This window comes from Semicossyphus pulcher, unplaced genomic scaffold (assembly GCF_022749685.1).
Source record: "Semicossyphus pulcher isolate SPU_LCO1_2020_fin unplaced genomic scaffold, fSemPul1.0.p SCAF_18, whole genome shotgun sequence".
Taxonomy (NCBI): domain Eukaryota; kingdom Metazoa; phylum Chordata; class Actinopteri; order Labriformes; family Labridae; genus Semicossyphus; species Semicossyphus pulcher.
In genome coordinates this window covers 3,891,390-3,912,576 of record NW_027211691.1, presented here as the reverse complement: position 1 = coordinate 3,912,576, position 21,187 = coordinate 3,891,390, and the positions used below count along the sequence as shown (strand labels likewise).

Here is a 21,187-nt window from a genome sequence, read left to right as displayed (position 1 = left end):
ATCTGATTGCTTGGACACGTCTGTTATGTACTTTTAACTTGCTGTTAAAATACATATCAAAACACCTAGGTTTGTGGTTACTATTACAGAAACAACACTGCCTGTTCAAAAACAAACTAAAAGCTGTGGTTTTATAGAAAAAGTGTCTTGCTTGTAGAGTGTAAAAGATATAAATTCGGCAGTTGCAGAGTTTTAATGTTAAAGCTTGCAGGCTTAGTTAACAGCATTGTCTGTAGCTAAGCATGTTTTATTCTCAATAACCACTGTGTCTCACCTCCGTCCCTGTCTCTGGCCCGGTGTGTGTGGACAGCCTTCGCTCTGCTGTGCCCCGTGCTGTCAATGTGTTTGTTCTCAGGGCTGTCAGACCTCCGGAGCATTTTGCAGGGAGGAGTGACATCTGAGGAGTCTCGCATCTTTTCATGTCGGTGGTCCCCTCCTGGATGGCTCTTAGATGAGTATTTGAGAGTCTGCAGACAGAAATAAAACACCTCACTACAATCTATTCTCCTTTTGTGTACAATGATTTCATCCTTTCATCATAATCTTCAGAGGGTCTCTTAAACAAGTGTCCCCCTCCTGTTCAACACCAAGCTAACTGTTCAAAGTGCTATAATGTAAGAGTACTTTTGAATCAAAGTTTTAATATATCAGGTAGGGCTGGGCAATATGACAATATATATTATTGAAACAATATGAAAATATCCATCGTAATTGTTTTTCTTTATCGCCTCTAACATGATGTCACAAAACCGGCAGCTGGCCTGCTTTATGGCAATTTTTACATCATTATGACAATGTTTTACGTTCTAGTCCTTGCACGTGGAAGTGAACCTGGAGCGAACCACAGAGGGAGGCACTGTTTATTAACATGGTCATAACCTGCAGAAAAGGACTCAGGCTCAGCCCAAGTGAAAACGGAAACTCAGTACTTTAAGTCACACAGGATTATCCAAAAATAGGCTTATTTCGTAAGAACTAATTATTTGTCAAATTACCATAAATCATGCTATATCATCATATATGTTGTTATCGAGATATGAAAAATCCTATACTGTGATATAGGATTTTGGACATATTGCCTGCCCTAATTTCAGGTATTAATTTGCAGAGCTAATCTCACTTCATCCATTTTATTAAATGTGATTTTGGAGCGGCAGATTTATCTGTCAATGCTTTTTAATGTAGCACTACAAAGCTATGCTAGTACGGATCTTAAGTAGTTTGTCACTTGGCAACATGTCTTTTTGTATATTGAGACATGATAATAAAGAAGTAAACAACATTTTATCAGACAAACTAGTATTAGCTTTAGTTATGTTTATAAACTATATTTTGAATTTAATTATTAATAAATGAGTTTGCTGTATTCGTTTGGAGCACTTTGATGTTTAGGGAGCTTAGCTAGCTGTATCCCTAAAATGACAGATTGCGGTCAGGCCCTAATCGGACTGGCTAGCAAGCAGGCTAGCAGTAACAGGCTATCATTAGCTTTGAGCTGTAATAAAACTCGGCTGTAGCTTTTACAAAACGGCTGAATTCGACGAATACATTTAGCCTATGTTAGCTTAATCTCATAATAGAAACGTTAGAAAACATTGACTGCATTTTCAAACAAAACCATATACTTTTCACGTTATTTTCCGCACTGGCTGAGGCCTGCTGTGCTCTCCAGAAGCCTGAACTAGAGTGTCCATTTTAATCTTATTTGCTGCTGGCAAGCTAACAGGCTACATTAAGCTAACAAGTACCTGATAGGGCTGAGAATCTCTTCGGTCGCACCTGCAAATAAAAAGAAAACAGTTGTTAGCATGAAGCTTCGAATGTCAGCGTTGAGAAATACTTGAAAGTGCTGCAACAGCTGAACGTGCAAGTTTCCAGACACTTATTTTGGTTTCAATAAAAATGGCGGATTGTCAAAGCGTAGCTACGAGGAAAGGAAAATCAGAATAAGTAACGTTAAAAAGATGTTTACCCATCGCCGAGTCTCGGTTGTTTCCTTGCATACATTACCATCAATGCCGTGTTAGTGTGTTTAGAGTGGGATGTAAAAGACTGATAACGCTACTTTATTTTTCTTGTTGATTCAGCGACCTGAAATTGTCAATTATTTCAACCTAGCTTGTGGGTATTTCAATGCTATCTGCAGCGCTGGTCGAAAGAGCGCCCTCACTCAGTCCATCTCCCACTCAGACACACACAGCCGTGTCTCTTAGTGTTGGGACGTTCGTGAACGATCCGATTCTTTTGAACGACTCTTTAGTGCGAACGACGCGGACGGAGTCGTAGGTGATAGCCGTTCTTTTTATAGGTGTCCCCAAATTTAATTGTAGCGGCGCAGGCACGTTCGCAAGTCCAACCACTCTCTCACCTCGGATATTATGGCTCCATTCCTTTCGAACGGCTCTCGGAAAGGAACGGAGCCATAAAGTCCAACTCCCTTTAAAGAGCCATGATTCCCAACGCTCTCTATATGTGCCGAGAAAACGTAGCAGTGGAGCTGCGCGCAGGGTTGCCAGATATCACAAATTTACCAGTATGTGAGAGAGCCTTTTTAAGTAAATGGTACCTGAGAAAAGTGTAATATCACCATAGATTGTCATGCAATCCAAATTGGGTGATGTTGCTTGTTTGTTTCAAAATGTCTTCTTTTTTAAAGCTACTGTGAGGAGTTTTTAGCTTGTTATGAAACTCACTGAAATTTATACAGATGCCTCTTTATGAACTACAAAAGCAGACAAGTCCACCAGCACCAAGATTGATTGTATTTTTATAGTTATTTTTAATGCCTGTAACCACTGCCAGGTGTCAGACAAGGCGATTACCAAGTCAGCCTTTTTCCGATATTACCCAAGGCAAAGGTTTGGAGCGAGTGATAAGTTTGAATGTTAAAAGAAAACAGGATGAGATTTTTTGTGAAAAACACTGCTTACACATGTACAGGAGAAAATCAGCCATGAGATAAAAGGTACCGTTTGTCCACAGGGGTCACCAAAATCATCCCAATCTGAAAGCTCCACAGGAGCTATTATATATATATATATATATATATATATATATATATATATATATTTGCTCAATACCGAATTTACTTTCAAGAAACAAATTTAGAAAGAAGCCGTTCTTAAAATGTATCAATTGTTAGTTTTATGGTTGTTAAAGTAATGTCACGGCAAAATTGGTTATTTCAGAAATACAATTTTGATTTTAAAAAGTGGGTATTACCGATCTGGCAACCTTGACTGCAACCCCCATTTTCCTCCTCCCCCTTCCGATGGCAACATCCGGGAAACACACTGCTGGCTGGAGTCGAGCAGTCTCAAAAACTTGTAATTGTGTTACAGGGTTGCAAAAAATGTAATTTTCTAGACATATTTGCAATTTTTCTTCAAGATAATTTATCACCAAAGTCCTTCTTCTATCAAGGGCTGTTTTAAAGGCCATTACAGGCCGTCATTGAGCAGTGACTTGTTCTCTCCTGACATCTAGTGGTTTTACTATGATATCGCAGGCAAGGTTCATCAAAATAACCACAACAATAAATCCCTTTAAATACTCCCATGATATTCCTCAAAAGGGTTTTAAAGCTTCTAGTAATACGATTTCAACTATATAGTATCCACCAAAACACAATTTCGGTTGTTACTTTTTTCAAAGGCAGTGGATAGAAATGTATAGAATATTAGCTTTCACTGTTTTTAGCTGTTTAAAAAAATTCTGCAAACACAATTACTGTTAAATGAAACATTAATACTGAAATAGATCGCAAATGTACACATATCATGCAAAAATATAAATGTATATTAGAAGAAGCGTCACAGATGACCATAAACACATAGGCAACAAGTCCATTGGATGTGTGCTGGTAATATTGTGATTTTTTACAAGTCTACACTAGGCCTTTGAAATGAAATAGTGTGCATGCAGAATAGTCTCTTTACATTCTGTGGCTTTGACAGGATTGTACTGATGGTTCAGAATGGGTATCTGTCAGAAAAGGGCTGCTGGGCTCCATTGTTCCCACACAATATATATCCCACATCATATCCCAGACTGAGGACAAAAGAAGCTGCGGTTCAGCATTTTGGCACACAATACACTTTAATGTGGGGACAAGGGGACACAAAGGGGGGTGCCTCTATTGTTAGCACATTTCTGGAACTTGTTTCACACACAGACGGACAGACAGACTCAGACACAGACACAGGTACACACAGGCATACTTTTTTGGTGAGTCTGTATGCTCTATTCTACAATAATGTAAGATGCTTTGTATTTCCATGCGTCCTGTAATTTGTTTGCCGCATTTTATCAAAAACAGAATCTATAACTGTCAGATTTCTCATCAGGATTAAGCACATATGACTGAAGTGAAACTCCTGTCTAACAACAGCTATTATAAGACATATTAAATATATTAGTTTAGTTATTTTGGAAGAATCGTAGGCAGAATCAACATCCTTTCTAAACAGCCCTTCCTGCTACTACTGTATTTAAACACTTGTTGCTTCTGTCTTAACTTGACCTGTAGGGGGAGTTATCAAACCACTTTTATATCGCTATCATTGAAGCAATAAATCACTCAAGTTCTACCCTCTTGCATTGCATAACATGACCACTCCAAAATAAAATAAAATAATAAAAAAATATATAGTAAAGTTAATATTAATCAAAACAAATAAAATAAAATAAAATAAAATAAAGAACAGTAAAATATTTTTTATTAAGGACCATGGTGAAAACATTGATCAAACATGGGACCATTCATTAAAAATACCAAAACATTAAATCATATTACGTGCATGGTAGCTATGTATAAAATATTTTGGCGTAAATTATTTGTTACACATCATTGATGTTACATTTGAGAAGCAAATAAATATAATTCCCTAATAAAGCTCGATAAACACACTTATTTGCAAGTGCAATTATAAGTTATCTTTCAAATAAGGGGCTGTCGGCTCCAACAGCAAATGATAAATTATATGCATTTAATCCGACTTTATCTGATGTTTGAACTAACTGGCATCACTTATGATTTTTTTTAAAATAAACTAACAATTCACATACATCACTGTTTTTAGTGTTGTAGATTGCAGATTCTTATGCATATTTAAATATGCCTTTAAACAGCATTTTTACATAGTTATTATGCTGTGTACGTGCGACCGTTTTGTTTTCTACCGTCTGCAAAGAAGCGAATACACGACGGGGGCGTTAGCTAATGATTGACAATACCTTAAGCCAATAAAAATAGAGAGCTGAAATACTGACCACGCCCCAATAGAACCCTAACCAATGAACGAACGGATTAGGCGGACTGTGGGAAATGTCCTGTACTTTGCAGATCTCAGAACAGTTTCGCGTTGTCAGATATCCACCAACTACAGTGGTGTGTAAACACTCAAACCGTTTCTAGATCAGCGCCTTGAAAGACCACTTTATCTGTTGTGGAGAGTGGCACGGTCGAGCTGAGGCGTAACATTTTGAAAGGTTGTGTTCAGTTGATAGCCACAGAGAGCGGGGATGAGTTAGTTAAGGAGGTTTGAAGGAAACAAATCACGGTTTCTCAAGTGGGAAATAAAACAACGGAAAACGTTTGTTCTCGAAGAAACCGTTGGAGTACACTGAAATCAGCAAGAAACCATTCAACTCCGACGTTCGATGCAAAGTGAGTAACGTTACTAACATATACTATCTAGCTAAAAACTTAACACTTTTCAGGCTCCCAGTGGGAATAAAAACAGTCGAAAATATTGCCCTGTGTATTTTGAGGAATACAGAAGATAAAGCTTTTACACAACTTCCTTGCTAATGACAGAGCAATATAAATAGACTTGGTTCAGTGGCTAATGCAGTAACCGAATGTTAACAGCAAACTTCTCTTGCTGCTAACCTACAGCTAGGTGCATGGTAACCGTCAAAGTAACCGTCATGGAAGCTAAGCGCTGGTGTACAAAACTGTTTTAGTTTTTACTTAAGAGAAAACGCTTGATCTAAACATGTGTGCATTCCTCACTTATATGAATTTTTAGTGCTTTTTTCTTCAATTAAATTTCACCTGACATCTTCTCTTGTGGAATATTTCTGTTGGAAAGTGAATGCAGCTCAAGTGCAGGACTAACATAATGTTTCTTAAGTGCAAAAGCAATGGTAGAACCCATATAACCACAAAGCTCAAAAACAAAAGGAAGTAGTAGTTTAGGTATGTAAATCATAGTGACAAAATTTCCTCCTGACACAATCCTCAACTTACACAAAACACACCCACACCCTGAAGCTTCCACTCTTCAGGAAGTACAGTGTGCCTCAATGTAGCATCATGCATAGCCAGAGACAATACAGAGCCCTTGTGCTGTGCAGAGTCAAGTGTGGTGACACGGAGCTTGTCACTGGCTGACAGCGCCAAGCCTCTGAGCTGGGAGCCCACTGTAGACTCAGCACTTGGCCAGCTTCCATTAGACCCCTTTGTAAACCAATTCCAATTTGTGCATCATAATTAAGTATTATTGCTCGAGGGTAAGCCATGATGTGAATGAGCCCTTTTCACACGATATGGTTAAAACCCATGTTTATCTTTGAACATGACAACAACAATAGCCCTTTCAAAAGCCATAATATTATCTGTTTCGTGATGTGGTCAAAACTCACGCAGACCCAAGATGTCAGTGGTAATGTCATGTAAGTGGAAATGTCATTGTTTTGCATTCCATTCAGTCATTTGCTCTCCTCAACGGAGTCAGCATGTTTCTTGAATGCACATATGGGCATCATTCATTCAGCTGAAGCGCACCGCTGGATGTTTAGACCCTACAGATGTTAAATAGGCCTGCTTCTGCAATTGAGGTTAGAGGAGGATCTTCAGAAAGAAACTGCATTCATTGTTACACAGCTTTTTGCTTCAAGACGCTTCCTTAATATTTGTGTCTAATAGTGTCAGTGTACAATTTCACTGCTTACTTGTGAAGGTTATCTGCAATGGTTTGTTGTGACCTTCCACTGTGGCAGGTTATTGAACATTTCCACCAGCCACTCAGTCTATTTTTTATTATTTTTGCAACTTATTCTCTTGTACCTGACAGTAGCAATGTGCAATTTAAGATGTCACCTAAATCCCTGAGTAAACTTTTAGGAATGAAGGTATGGACAGAAATATGTGTCAGAAGAAACTGAATTTGAATTATTTATCTTTGAATTTGAATTGCTCAACTTGAATAGTTGAATTAAAAAAATTGAATTTGAATCGCATCATTTGAAATTGAATTAGTATTGTTAGTTTATTAGTTTGAAGCTGAATTCCAATAAACTTGAAACTGAATGTAATTATCTGAAACTGAATTCAGATTATCTGAAAATTCAAATTCCACATTCAGTTTTTACAATTCAAATTCAGTTCTTGAAATTCAATTTCAGTTTGCTGAGACACACATCTGGTTGATGAGGAAGAGCAATCGAGTGCAGATTCACCTTTGGCCAGTCAGCAGCACCTATATTTTTGACCATTTCTTTGACGTGGAGTTTCTGGTAGCTACCAGAGCTAATAATAGCTAGTTATATATAGTTATATCATTAGTAATAGTTATATTTTTTTTTTTGGTGGCTACCAAGACCTGCCAGTGGAACTTCTGGTAGATACAGAGAGTTTACGCGGACTGTTAGGCTATAAGTTAATGATAGCTAGTTTATTAGCTCTTTGTGCTACGGTAGCTTTGCTCGGGGAGCTCTGGGGGACAGCTGCCGCTGAAACGGGGAGCTTAAACGGGGAGCTTAAACCGACCAATTGCTATTGTGGTGGTGTGTCAGTGATTCCCTGTGGGACAATCTGCACCTATGTTTTTGACCATTTCCTTCATTACGTGGAGCTTCTGGTAGCTACCAGAGTTAGTGATAAATAGTTATATCAGTAGCAATAGTTATGTTATTAGCTGTTTGCGCTACGGCAGCTTTGTGCAGGGAAGCTCCGGGGGGCGCTAAAACTGACAGGTTGCTGTGTTACCGACTTGCTTCTCCGGAGCATCCCTGTGGTGTGGACAAACTGCACACGACCCACTTTTTAACAGCTTTTCTCCCTCGTTATGTCATAATCATGCATTTACAAAAAACAGCGGTAGACGTTTACTAAATAAACCTTGTGACTCCATATTTCATGAAAAAGCTGGGCGGACACGAGTGTAGATGAATTGGTCGCATGCGGTGGGTCTAAACTGTCCGTTCGCTTGTGTTCAAGCAGGGAATTACTGACCCGTTTAGTTAGTTAGTCCCCCGTAACAGCAGCAAGTCGTTGACATCCCATCACAATAGCAATCAGTCGGTTTTAGCTCCCCGTTGCAGCGGCAGCTGTCCCCCAGAGTTCCCCGAGCAAAGCTACCGTAGCGCAAACAGCTAATAAACTAGCTATCATTAACAAATAGCCTAATAGTCTGCGTAAAATCTGGCTTTCCTGACCATGCCACCCTCATTCATAGACATTGTGTCTGTTTTTCTCCTGAAATCTGTTGTGTGCTGTGAGAACAAGAGAGAGACAGTGGGAGGATGGCCTTCTTTCTCTTGTGGTTGAATGCCACAGAAGGGAATCTCTAGAGAGCCGACATTTCTCTGTGTAAACTCAGAAACCTCCACTGTTGCCAGCTCCTCTGGTCTCACTGGGAATAGCCCAGTTCTTCTTTTAAATCTATAAATCTAGAATTGGGAGGTCTGTGTTCCAGCTAGGCCAAGGGGGTCTCTTAGGAGACTTTGGTTTTTAGTCCATTTTATTACTTTGGCTTGTACTGTTTATAAGGGTTCAATGACTCTTTTTAAGGCCATTGAAGTCATCATACAAGGGAAAAGTGTTCATGAGAGCAGTAAAATGTTGCCACCGTGAATTGGTCTTGGCTGACCTGGTCTTTGTGAGTGCCTGTGACTTGAAACCAGATGCTTGTGTTTCCTGATTTTTGTCCCCACAGTGTGTATATACAGAGGCAGCCAGGGTCAGGGTGGGGTCGGATGCAGAGGCTCAGATGAGGCTCAGCGTAGGAGACTTGACCCTGTGTTGGTTGTCTGGACAGGTGTCTTCGAGCTGCAGCCCAGCATAGCTCACATTCCCAGGGTTTTGTTCCTGGCAAAAGGGTCACACTGAGTCAGGAGAGGGAGGTGTGGGAACAAAGAATGCTATGCGCTCAAGGCTCAACTCCCAGAATTCACCCGAGCAACCTGCTGATGGAAACAAACGCTTCCTGTCATTGCAGCAGCCCAGCTTGTGTTGATGAGAAACCTGTCAGCAGCTCATTGCACTCTTCATGACCGGGGACAAAACGGAGAGTTGGCTTGCAGAACTGCTTGTCAGCAGGAGGGGTATTTACTTGGGGCTTAAGGATGTGTAGGATACAGTGGTTTAAGACTCCTAATCCAAGCATTAGTTTGGATCACTATCATCAGCTCACTGAAAGAAAATTGCCTCGTCTAAGGAGAACTATACTGTGAAAACTCATCCTTTATTTAACCCACCTTTTCTTCACAAAACACTTGCATGGTTCATTCATCTTAAATGTTCCGAAGGACTCAATGAATTTTAATTATTTTGGGTTTGAGGAAAAGCAGTTAGCGATGGCTCTCATTGTGAAGTGTAGGAAAAAATGTTTTAAAGGGGAATTCCAGTGTTTTATGAGCTAGACCCTTCCCCTTTTTGGGTGTAAATGGCTGCAATGTAATCCCTGTGGGCAAATAATCTCAATCAAAATATGTCCAGTAAAAGTTCTTGTTTTTGTCGCTGACAGGTTCAGAATGTTACTCTAAGGTCCCGGTCAGACAGAGCGCGTTTTAGCAGCTGGGGGCTTTTTTGTAGTTGTTTTCCGTGAGAGGGAAGCTTGTTGCGCGCTGCTTTAGTGTTGCTGAGCGCCTCACGTTTTTGGGGAAACACTCCGAGCGCCTCAAGTTGAAAAACCTTCAACTCAAAGCAGAAAAGCGCCCGACGTCATTGGCGTTTTTTTTCACTGTCCAATCGGATGAATGGAGAGGCGGGCCATGAGCTGCTCTTTTTTGTGTGTACTGTCCCTCGTGTTTACTTAAGGGAGTTTACCCACGTGGAACTTCTGACCAATCGAAGAGCAGTTTCCTCACACATCAAAACATTTGGTCTGCTGGTAAAAGCTGCCGTGTGAACACAAACCAAACTCGAGGCAAAATGCAACATTGTAACAATTTGGTCTTTGATTTGGACCAAACAAACTAACTTTAGGTGTGAAAGCATCCTAATTGTCTGACAACAGTAACGAAAAGAATCCCTAAAGAGGAAGACGTCTTTAATAGAGTAAGCTCCTTTTTTAACCAGTTATGGCTGTTTGACGATTACAGAAAAAAGGTGGGATTGGTTTTGGTCTACCGCTGCCTCTACTGGTTAGTTTGTGTTGTGTTGGATCCGAGCTAACCCTTTAAAATATTGAAGTCACACAACAATAAAAACTAACCAATCAGGCCCTGGGTTTAAATATACCCAAATTCCCCTTTATAGTGACTGTGTTTCAGCAGCATTTAGTTGTAGCGAGTTCTCTCCCTCTTCATCAAGTGTTGAGTGGTTTCTCAGATCAGGTCTCGGAGTACTATCTCTTGACATATTGAGTTGAACCTACTTTACAACCAGCCTTTGCTAAACTTGGCATCATATGAAATATGAATACCAGAATGTTGTTGCAGTAGCTTAAACCAGTTATAAAACCCTCGACCAGATGGATAAAAACACGCCTGTACTACTTCTTATGGATACTGTATGAGGTCTTAAATCTAATGTATTTTCACGTTTAAACCTGTGTAGAATATTGTTGTCCATGTTGCAAAACAGAACATTTCCAGGAAACAATATGTCATCAGTAAAGAGATCATCTTTGAGTCCATCTGCGTTGGTTTATTACTAACTGAAGAACACTTTCTGGTAAACTAGCAGCAGGAATACATAGGACAGAACATCTGTCTGTTGATGTAACCATCCTAACGCTCACTGTCACATCTGTCTTTTCATTCATTCACCTCCTCATTCATCCAACTGTTCTTTCATTCAATCTTTTAATCTCCAACATCCTATTCCCCCCATTCCATTCATCTATTTATCCATCTATCCTGCCATCCATGCATAATCATCATCTTTCTCCATAGTATCACTAATCTCTGTCAGTCCGCAATGAGACTTATGAGCCTCCTGCCGCTTTGCTGATCCCAGACCGAGAGATTAAATCGATGTACTTGGCACGGTCTCTGGTAGGGTCGCGGTTGATCACCAGGAGGGATTCTGTGTTGGTCCGGCCCTGCCTGCCCTGCAGACGTGTAGGGTTTCTCTTAGAAGTCCCTGAGCCTCTGCAGTGTTGCGCTGGAATGAGCCCACCCAGCAGATGCCAGCTATCAGACACCTGTGTTGGCACCCTTGTAATACCAGCTCCGTTGCTGTGCTCACCGTGCCGGCATGCTGCCGTCCTGACTCACTGCGGGACGTTATTCTGATGGAGATTGCAGAGCGGCTGAGTGAATGGCGGTGGCATTAATAAAAGCACTGGGCGTGGGAAAGCAAGTCAGACTCTGAGCCCTTAGGGAGAAGGTTAAGCTATAATGTGTTACTGTATACAGGTCTACACAAGGGTGATATGAAAATGTGGTGTTTCGTAATGTGACACTTTCAATCTTGTTTGAAAGGAGAACTTGTTAATTTTTAAACCTGGGTCCTGTTTTTAGATATTTTTAGGGGTTGAAATAAATGACTGCTCGGTACAAAAGGACAAAAACGCACTCAACTGATCAGTTAGATTGTTTGTGTTAAGCAACTTCCATGTTCTGCAAGATAAAATTATTGTTTTGTCATGTAGCCTCGTTGCTTTGAATGTTTTTTCCAAAAATAATGTAACTCTTTAAACATAATGGTGTATCTCTATAGGGACAACCTGAGCCTGTCAGTGGTAAAAAAGCACTTTCAGTGAACATACTTATATTTGCCTGTGAGGATTACATTGCAGCCTTCACAGCATTTTCCGTTGCAGTTGACTGAGCAATCTATCAGAGCAATTCCAAACCCTTTGTGTAGCTATTTAGGGCAAGGTTTGTAAATATTGTAGTATTATTGTAGCTTATAAGGCATGACATATAAAGAAGTTTAAAGCTCCAGTTACAGCACAGTGGTCTTCTTAATCAGCTACATCTGTAGCATAACTCTGTGGTTGGCATTTGAAGCCTTGGGCTAACAGGAACATGCACAACAAGCTATTTCTGTAAACACAAAGTTTACACAAAAAATGCCTTGATCATAATCTTTCAAATTATAGGTTTGCAACATGTTGTGAAGCTAAAACATTGTTTAAAAGACATTCTTTCAAAAACGAATTGTTGCATAACCAAGTAGAGACGTACTGTAGTCTGTCACAGCTTGTAGCCAATTTGTCAGTTGTCAGTGAGGACTATAGGCTTACATAGGGAGGCAGTGGGTTCACTTGTTTGACCCAAGCTTATTTGTCTAATATTGTTTTATTTATGAGGGTTTTCCATGCATGGCTCCTGCCTAGCATTACTACACCTACTCCCCTTATGGCACCCCTGTGAATAATTTAACATACTTTGAGTGAACAGAACCAGAATAGGCTGAAGTGTGTACTTGTTTTTGGTTCTGTGCCTTAAATCAAAACAACCACATTTGATATGTGTAATTTTAGTTTGTGAATGTATGCTGGTGCTGATGGAATATTTACACAGGCCACTTGTCTGTATTTATTTCGAGCGTACAATACAGTGCAATAAGTTTGAAAATAGGGCTCCGGACAAGGTATTAGTTGCCACTTGGTATTTTTGCCACTTGACCTCACAGCTCCCAGTTTGCATAATCAGCATGAGAGGATCTATGTTGCCTGCCAGTGATGAGTATCCGGTGCTGTATTAATGCACCATGAGGTTGCAATATTCATGTAGCCTATGTTGATATTTAGAGTGCTTGGGGAGATTGGTTACCTTACACCAGTCCTTGGACACATGTTTCCTTCCATGCCTTGATCTCTAAAGATGACCGTGACAGTAACTTGACCGTACTGCACAAGATATAAATTGTAATTCATCCACTGGTAATACGAACACAGTTATGTTGTAATGCTCACAGCACACACTGATGTCACCACCATCTGCTCTTTGCTTGTTGCTGTGAGAGATTTTATTTATTTGCTTATTTGTAATGATAGCAGGGAAAACAACCTCTACTCTCACTTACATTACTATTATTAGCAGGTGAATATTTACAGGTTTTATAGGATGGTGTAAAGTAAGGGGAGAGTAACACTTAGCAGAGGACTCACCCTAATGTTTGATTTTGTTCATGGCTGTATATGTCATTGGCAGATATCAGTGGAGCCCAATTGATGTGGGATTTTGGAGACTAGTATTTGATTTTAGATTCAAAATTCACAGCGTGGATTACGCTCCTCTTGACCTCCTCGCTGCAGTAATGATTGATCTGAAACACAATAAGGAGAAAACGCACAGATAGTCCAGTGTTGCTACGTCACTATCTATTGTCCTTATACGTCTAATGCTAATTTACCAACGTTAACTCAGTAGGTGGTTGCATTCAGGTAATCCATGTGTCATTTCCAGATGACTGGATTTTCTATTCTAATCCTTGTCCTTGCTTTGGTACAACCATTGATTTCATGACCGGCAGCAGCCAGGGCGTAGAAATGAGGTAGTCTGAGGAGTTTGGTTAGCAGGTTTTTGCGTAGCTGGGTGGGGTCTTGCAGAGGCCTCCAGTCCTTCAAAAAAGCGCTGATCAGCCCAAGGGGGTTTTCCTAAGCCGCCTGTTTTCTCTAGGATGGTTGGCAGGGACACTTTCCAGACAGCAACACTGGTTTTCAGGGGCTAAATCCCCCTTTTGTGTGTGGGGCGTCTCAAGTAGTGTCAGCTGTAGCTCTGTACACTTATTGCTGCGTCTCCTGCCACCTCCGTCTGGCTACAGGCCTCCCTAAGTGTATTTTCTTGTGTTTGTTAACATCTCTGCCCCACTAATTTGCCTTGCAACTTTACAACACACTAATGTTTGGCAAAAGGAGGTCTGTATGTGAATGCATGCTTTTGTCTATGAACATGAAAGCATGTTGTGTAGCCTCTGTGTGTACATGTTTGTGTGTGCATGTATAGGACAGGCATTCATTCTTCTATAGTCCACTTGGCACACTCGCTGTCTATTCCCTTGTTGCTCATTGAGTGCAATTACAGCGATTTGACTGTGAATACCCCTTCACAACAGCCTATTAGAACCATTAACTATGCAATCGTCACTCTTTGATGGCTTAGCCCACGTGATTAAAACTATTCAGTTTGGATGTTGGCAGACAAGGGGGTAGGATTGTGAGCTATCTAAACCAATGGAACTCTGTACTAGGGCTGGGCATTTCCAGTAATCTCAATATTTGAGTAATCTAATGACCTTACGAACGAGTAATCGAGTACTCGCAAATTATATATTTTTTCAACGTAAAAAAAAAAAACATACGTTGGACACGGACCTCCTGGTCCGGAAACAGTAGGCTGTATGCCTGTAAGACAACATTACTATCTAACACTTTCACATTAATGTAAATAAATTTCCAACAATGGAAAGCAATTTCAAATGCACTGAACAACCTTAACAGGCCCTTCAATTAACATTCCGTTGTCAAACATCACAGCGGTAGCGCACTGTTTGGACTTCTGTTCTGTGTTGCTTCACATGTAACTCACATTCTTTCCACTCTCGTAGCTGTTGTCTGGCGTGATGGTGGCTTGTACTTCGGCTCAACAAACGCCATCGGCTCACAGAAACTACTCCTTCCACAACACTTAATGGGAGCATATCTCCAGTCACCATTTTCCTTATAAGCAGGTTAATCTTCTCTGCTCTGGCATCGTCACAACAACGTGTGATAACAGGGCTAGCAAATTATGTGATGCGAGAGTACCTGTTGTCTGTCTCCGCTGGCTTCTCCTTGTGCTTGAAGCACACATGGTTAAGCATCGAACTAGTATTTCTGTGATATACAAGTTTAACCCCACATATCTTGCACAGCACGTAGTACTTCCAGACATCACTTTTCCTGGTCACGGCTGACGTGGTGCGTGAAAGCTAACTGAGTTAAACTACTTTAGCCAAAAACAACGCATGCGCAGGTGCGCGAGTAGTCTAACGTTACTCGAATAATGACGTCATTTTTTACCTGTGCACTACAGGCAGGTCTAAGTCGTTCAGTTGTAACTCTAGACCTGTTTATAAGGTAAAGTGAGATTAAGTTAAATTTGGTGTAGCTATAGAATAAGCCTGATCATTTCTGCTATTGTGGCAGAGAGTTTAAGACAATGCAGCTTAAGAGAACACAAGTAGACAGACTAATCCCATTCAAAGCTTTAACAACATATAGGTTACGTTTAGAAAAAAATCCCTGAATTAACTACAGGGGCAACGGAGAAAGCACCGAGCTCCGCCAAGGCCAGGAGTCATAAAACCACTGCAAACGCCATAACTATGTACACTACCAGTCAAAAGTTTGGACACATTTTCTCATACAAGTGAATGGGAAAGTGTGTCCAAACTTTTGACTGGTAGTGTACTTTTTAAACTTACTAACTAAGCATTATATTTAGTCATTTTTATTAGTTGTTTTTACCACCAGTTTATCACCAGTATTGCTGTTTCTGTTCATTTATAAAAATGTTACTCATTACTAGAGCTCTGCTCATTACCTCTTTTAGTACCATGGCAGAAGGAAAAAAACAACCCAAGCACACAAATTACAATATATTTTTATTTCTTTTAATTACCAACCTACACACAGGTCTGGTGCAGAAAAAGTGTGTGGTTGTGTCTGTATCAGCAGAGACTCTGCCCTCTGCTACATTCTCCACCAAGTTTCATGGAGATTGGTCCTGTAGTTTTTCCCTTATCCTGCCTCAAACAAAATTCAGCTTTAGAACAAACATTTCTAGGCGGAAATAAATAATATATACATCTACGTCTAAGTTGTACACAACACAAAATACCTTTGAACACAACAGAAACTTCCAGCTTAATTAAAGTGAGGCTATGCAACTTTTAATAATAGCAAATTCCTCCTGGTGTGACGGGGTATTTCAGACACTGCACCTGAACAGCTACTGGCTAACATTTGTGTGTTTGTACTTAATTTTAGGTTACACACTTTTCTTGAAGCACATGGGGCCATGCAGTTGCCAGTTTATGCTAATTCATTTCACCACATTGGAAGCCATATGTTCAAAAGCTGCCTTCAGATGGCATAGATGATAACCAACTTGTGTTACTGCCATAATTTGAGCCTTATGTTGCCACAGATGGTAATTGGTATTTTCCTTTTATTTAAGCAGCATCCTAAGGTTAACACAGTTGTAATCATTCTCGGCTGGCTATCATATGTGCCCTCATATCAAAGGACTGCTGTCTCTGCTAACTTATCCCTTTGCTCACCACTAATTGCTAAGTAACCATAAGGAAAAGCCTCTGAGTGGAGGTTTCTGGCTCTGGTGAAATTAAAGTGTGATATTTATAGTCTTCCTTGATAACAGAGGGCATATGGTCTTCATGCAGTGTGTGTAGGAGTGGTGTACTGTCTGTAATGATGGGGACCATTGTGCAGTTTGTGTAGCTTGTTTAGATTTGAATAGAGTTTGAATAGTTCGCCTCTGCAGGATGGAGTTGGGGTTTGGTTTTCATGTCAATCATTCACAGAGTTTGTTTATGGTGCAAAGTAAGTATGATTTGTTTAAGGCCTGTAGCGTCTACTGATGTTTCTGGAGAACTCAAAGCTACAGTAGAGGTGTGGCAATGGTTTATCTTAATTTCGAAGGTGTTTCAGACTAACTGAGTTCAAGATTGATGTTATAATATATCCAACACAAATTACTGTTGAAGGAAAAGGCCAATTAACCTTCCACACTAATCATTGCATAATCCCATTTTAGATTGGTCCAGAATTAAAAGTACACTAGCTAGGGCTGTTATTGTTATGGCTGCAGAAAGCTAAGGCTTCTGTTATCATCATGTTGTATGCTCATTGATGACCTCATTATGTTATGTGCAGTTTACAATGTGTAAACAGTGTGCAAGGCAGGGGAAGCAGTGATCTGGGAGCCAGAAATTGTTTGCATCATCCTGTATGAGTTAATTTAAATTAAAACCACTGAAGCAACAGTATGACTTGCACAACTTACATAACCTGTAGATTTTACAGACTTCAGGGGTATGAAGCATTTGAGGATACTCAAAATAATGATTTGGCACAATTAAACACACAGTATTTCTGTTGTAGAGTAAACTACGTACTACTAACGCCTTTGCACTTCTGGAGTGTGAAGAATCTTTTTGTTCATGTTTCTATATTCAGAAATGGGGATCAATATGGTGTTTGTGTGTATTAACCAAATACTCATGAAATTATTTTTTGGTGTCGATTATTATTGTTTATAGATGCACATGAACTCCTAGCTCAGGTTGTAAGAAAGGGCATCACAATAAGCAACATTTGGGCACTGGTGGAACATTTCATTTTCAGAAATCTGAGGGTTAATGTCCTTTTTTTTTTGAAGGGGTCATATATGATGCAAGGCATAAGTTGCTGTGGCTTCCCTGCTGAACTCTGAAGCTCTCTCAGTTGGTCATTACAAAGGCTCTTGTAATGCTTTTTTCTGTCCTCCCCGTTTCCTCTCTTACTTCCTGGGTCGTCGGCACCAGGAAAAGACAAAGCAGCTCTTTCTTTGTTCGTTCTGAAGTCGTCCCCTAAGCGGCTGGATGCTAATCCGACTGACCATCAGCAGCAGGGAAAGACAGATACAGAGAGAAAAGCCTGAGACAGAGACCAGAAGAGGGTTGGGGAGGGGTGGCATGGAGGGCGATGACTGGACCATTTGGCATCCGGTGAACAGAGGAGTATTGTGTGCCAGTGGGCCACTGTGGAACAGTCTGCTTCTTTACAAGATGGAAGGAACTCAGCGTTAAAGCTCCAAAATGTTTTAGAGGGCAATCTGCCAGAAAGACTTTCAACAGCCATTCACCTGAGAATGACATGCCCAGTACAAATGGACTGTAAATGCAATAAACAAAAACAGTAATACTGACTAATAGTATTTAAAAGGTCAGATCCAAGTGTATTGCAAAGGGACTATCTTCTCCTATGATGTTTTCGAATCCTGTTTTCTGTTAGAATTATTCTTATAAACTAGCTTAATATATCATGACTAGTCACAAGGTCAGCAAAGATTACAGATTTAAGGCCAGTGTTTGCCTGATATTGGACAGGACTGTCACCATGTTAGGGTCTATTTACATTTACAGTCTGACTTTGCTTCTTCTGTAACGGCCTTCTGTGGAGAAGGTGGAATCAACTTTACTGACCAGATGCAGACAATGAGTATAATCCTGCCATTGATCGCTTATTCCAGGAGGAATTATCCTCTACGTCATGTGTTGTAGCTTTCAAAATCCAGGTTGCTATGTGAAACAACAACAAACTCTGAACTAGCAACCTATATGCGGAAAGTGGCAAATTATGATAAAATTGGATTATGCAATAAGGCAGGCCTTATTTTTTCCATCTGTAAATGTTTTATGTGGCCTTTTATTTTGTGGTCTTTATCCAATTTAATGCTCGGGTTCACCTCCCAACATGCAAGTGTTCAACCAAAACAAATTCCCTCCTGACACTTTTGCAATGGCACCAATTGCTGCATCTTCTGCCATGACAAATGCGATTGGCCTTAAATCCCATGGTCGCATGCTGCTGATTGGCTTATCGATAGGCCGAGCTGCGCTCATTCGATTTTTCACTTGAGAAACCTTTTTTCATGTCATGATGCCGGACAAATCAGTCAGCTCAGCGAGTGGTTAAATTCAAGGACAGTATAAGGACAAAAAACATTTTTCCTTCTAAACGGTTAAGTGATTTGGCTGATACTTTATTTAGGCCTTTTTCTGGGATGTGAAGTCATAATTTAATCTCTAAATAGGTAGATTGCATTTTGGAATTAAGTACTTTAGCTCAGAATGTATCATGTATTGTCAATGACCTGACCTGGAAAGGCCGGACAAGGAAGTAGTGTCCATGTTACTTCATGTTTTTTCAGATGTTGAAAGAAACGCCTGTATTTATCTGATTTGTAAGAAATTATTCTCAGCTGGACATTTGATCCTAGAATTTCCAGTTCGTGCTTTACTAGATGGAATATGGATATGTGTGTACCATAAATCTCACAAATGTCCAAACTGACCTGGAGGTCAAACACGGCATGAATGTGTAAACATAGCAAGAGCTTGTGCTGAAATTCAAGTGTAGCTCCGTTAAAAATACATTTAATTTTGTCTGCCTTCATTAAAGTGTCCCCGCAGGACCCCACTGGTGTTCTTCCACATGCTTGAAAGCTCCTGCAGTTAGAGGACACCTCATTTAACCTGATCATCTGACAGAGAAAGAGGTTAGATATGGGTCAAAGGTAAAGCCAGGAGGCTAGTTAGCTACCTTAAACTTGGGTTTCAAACTATTTTACAGTGTTAGCTTACTTGCCGAAAAAAAGTCTAAACCTAACAGTGCACATTTTCTTTCAAAACCAACACTTCAGCAGCTGAGTTTGCTGAGTACCAGGCAGAGGGAGGAACCAATAAACAGTGAGATCAGCTTGTGTAATGTTTAGAATAACAACATACTGAGTCTTGGGATACAGTGGCTGATAGTTAAGTACCGCTAATACATGGGATTTATATCATAGCCTGCTAAGCTTCTTCTGTAGGTTGTTACACAGCATAGGTTTTGTCAAGGTCGATCTTAATTTAGAGAGTCTTCCACTAGGACCATAACAAAGTCCCCTCTCTGGTATATTGGAGCAGGCATTACTTTATCTCAACAGCTGAGACTTAAAGCTACCTTTTTTTTTTTATCCATACATATAAAATAATCCCACAGATGCATCTACTGTATCCAGTTTACCAGTTATCCCGTCTACTTCTGCTGAACCCAAGGGAATGCAGAATCACTCACAGCCAGGCTGTGGCATGTTTAGTTCAGCTTGAGCCAACATGACGTTAGATAATTGTCAAAATGAATTTATCTAGAATTGACTGTATTCACACGATTGGCATTTTCTTTTGAAGTCATGCTCAGGGTGGGAAGCTCAAATGATGTCAGAATGTTGTACTGCTGTGAACCAGATTTATTAGCAACTTAAGATACAAACAGTAAAAATCTGTAGGGAAAACTAGTCATATTTCAAGATAAAATGACACATTGGATAACTCATTGGACATGGTCAGATAACAGCTAACAGTGAAATCAGCCACTTACTGGATTATATTACTGTTAGCTAGGAAGTGACTGAAAATAATATTACAGTTTGCTAGCTTTACATGTGACAATAGGAAATGCTAAATTTCCTAGCTAACATAATTTTAGTTTGCAACAAATAACTAGATAACATACGTACTAGCTAACGTAATGTCAGCTAATGTAAATTTATGTAGGAATTGTTTGAAAGCTAACATCAGTAGTCGTCTACAGGTTGCCATGAATACGGGCAGATTTCCCCCCAGATTTTCAATATCAATTGTCGTTGCAGTTTTTTCTTTTCAAGTCATTTATCACTTGGTACAATGATAACCGTTATTCGGTACGCTACATTAATACGACTTACAACCTGGAATACAGCAACACAACATTGTAACAGCATTTCCAACTCTGTTTAAGAGAGGCATGAGAAACATGTCTCTTCCTGGTTATGCTCTTTTTCTAATACATATTAACACACTAGTTGCAACACTGTTGCTTAGGTTATTGTGAAATTTTAGTATGATAGATGTTGATTTTGCCTGGAACTGTTTGTTTATTGGGTTGTTAAGAAATGAAACACATTCCAATGATAGAACTTGATTAACTTGTATCTGCTTGGGGTGTGTTCAGCTTTCGTAACAGGGGAGGATTTGGTAGGATGTTTGTAGGCTCCTGGCAGCTCTGGATGAAAAGAGAAAACAAAGTTTGTTGGCAGGAGAACAGAAACCATTAAAATAACTTCTTTAGCACTTGAAGTTGATGTGTGTGGTTTGGAGGTGTTTACCTGTACACAGTGTTAGTTTTCCTGGTGTGCACGCTGGTAAAGTAGTGTATTAGTGATTGATTTACAGTAGAAACATGACTTGATACTGATAATTTGTTTCTTTGTTATTTCA

The 21,187-nt window shown here is 40.0% G+C and overlaps 2 protein-coding genes across 2 annotated transcripts in view; one reads left to right on the top strand and one right to left on the bottom strand.

Moving 5' to 3' along the window:
- The window catches only part of waca (WW domain containing adaptor with coiled-coil a), a 35,237-nt gene extending 33,082 nt beyond the window's left edge, over positions 1–2,155 (bottom strand). Inside the window, exons 1-3 of the mRNA XM_069667768.1 lie at positions 1,973–2,155; positions 1,749–1,779; positions 275–467 (exon numbers count right to left, since the gene is read on the bottom strand). Coding sequence (XP_069523869.1) covers positions 275–467; positions 1,749–1,779; positions 1,973–2,013 — 265 coding nt within the window. The 5' untranslated portion in view covers positions 2,014–2,155. The remainder of the gene's footprint in view (positions 1–274; positions 468–1,748; positions 1,780–1,972) is intronic.
- Positions 2,156–5,522: 3,367 nt separating this feature from the next.
- The window catches only part of mpp7a (MAGUK p55 scaffold protein 7a), a 158,388-nt gene continuing 142,723 nt past the window's right edge, over positions 5,523–21,187 (top strand). Inside the window, exon 1 of the mRNA XM_069667718.1 lies at positions 5,523–5,668. The gene's annotated coding sequence lies outside the window, so the exon portion shown is untranslated. The remainder of the gene's footprint in view (positions 5,669–21,187) is intronic.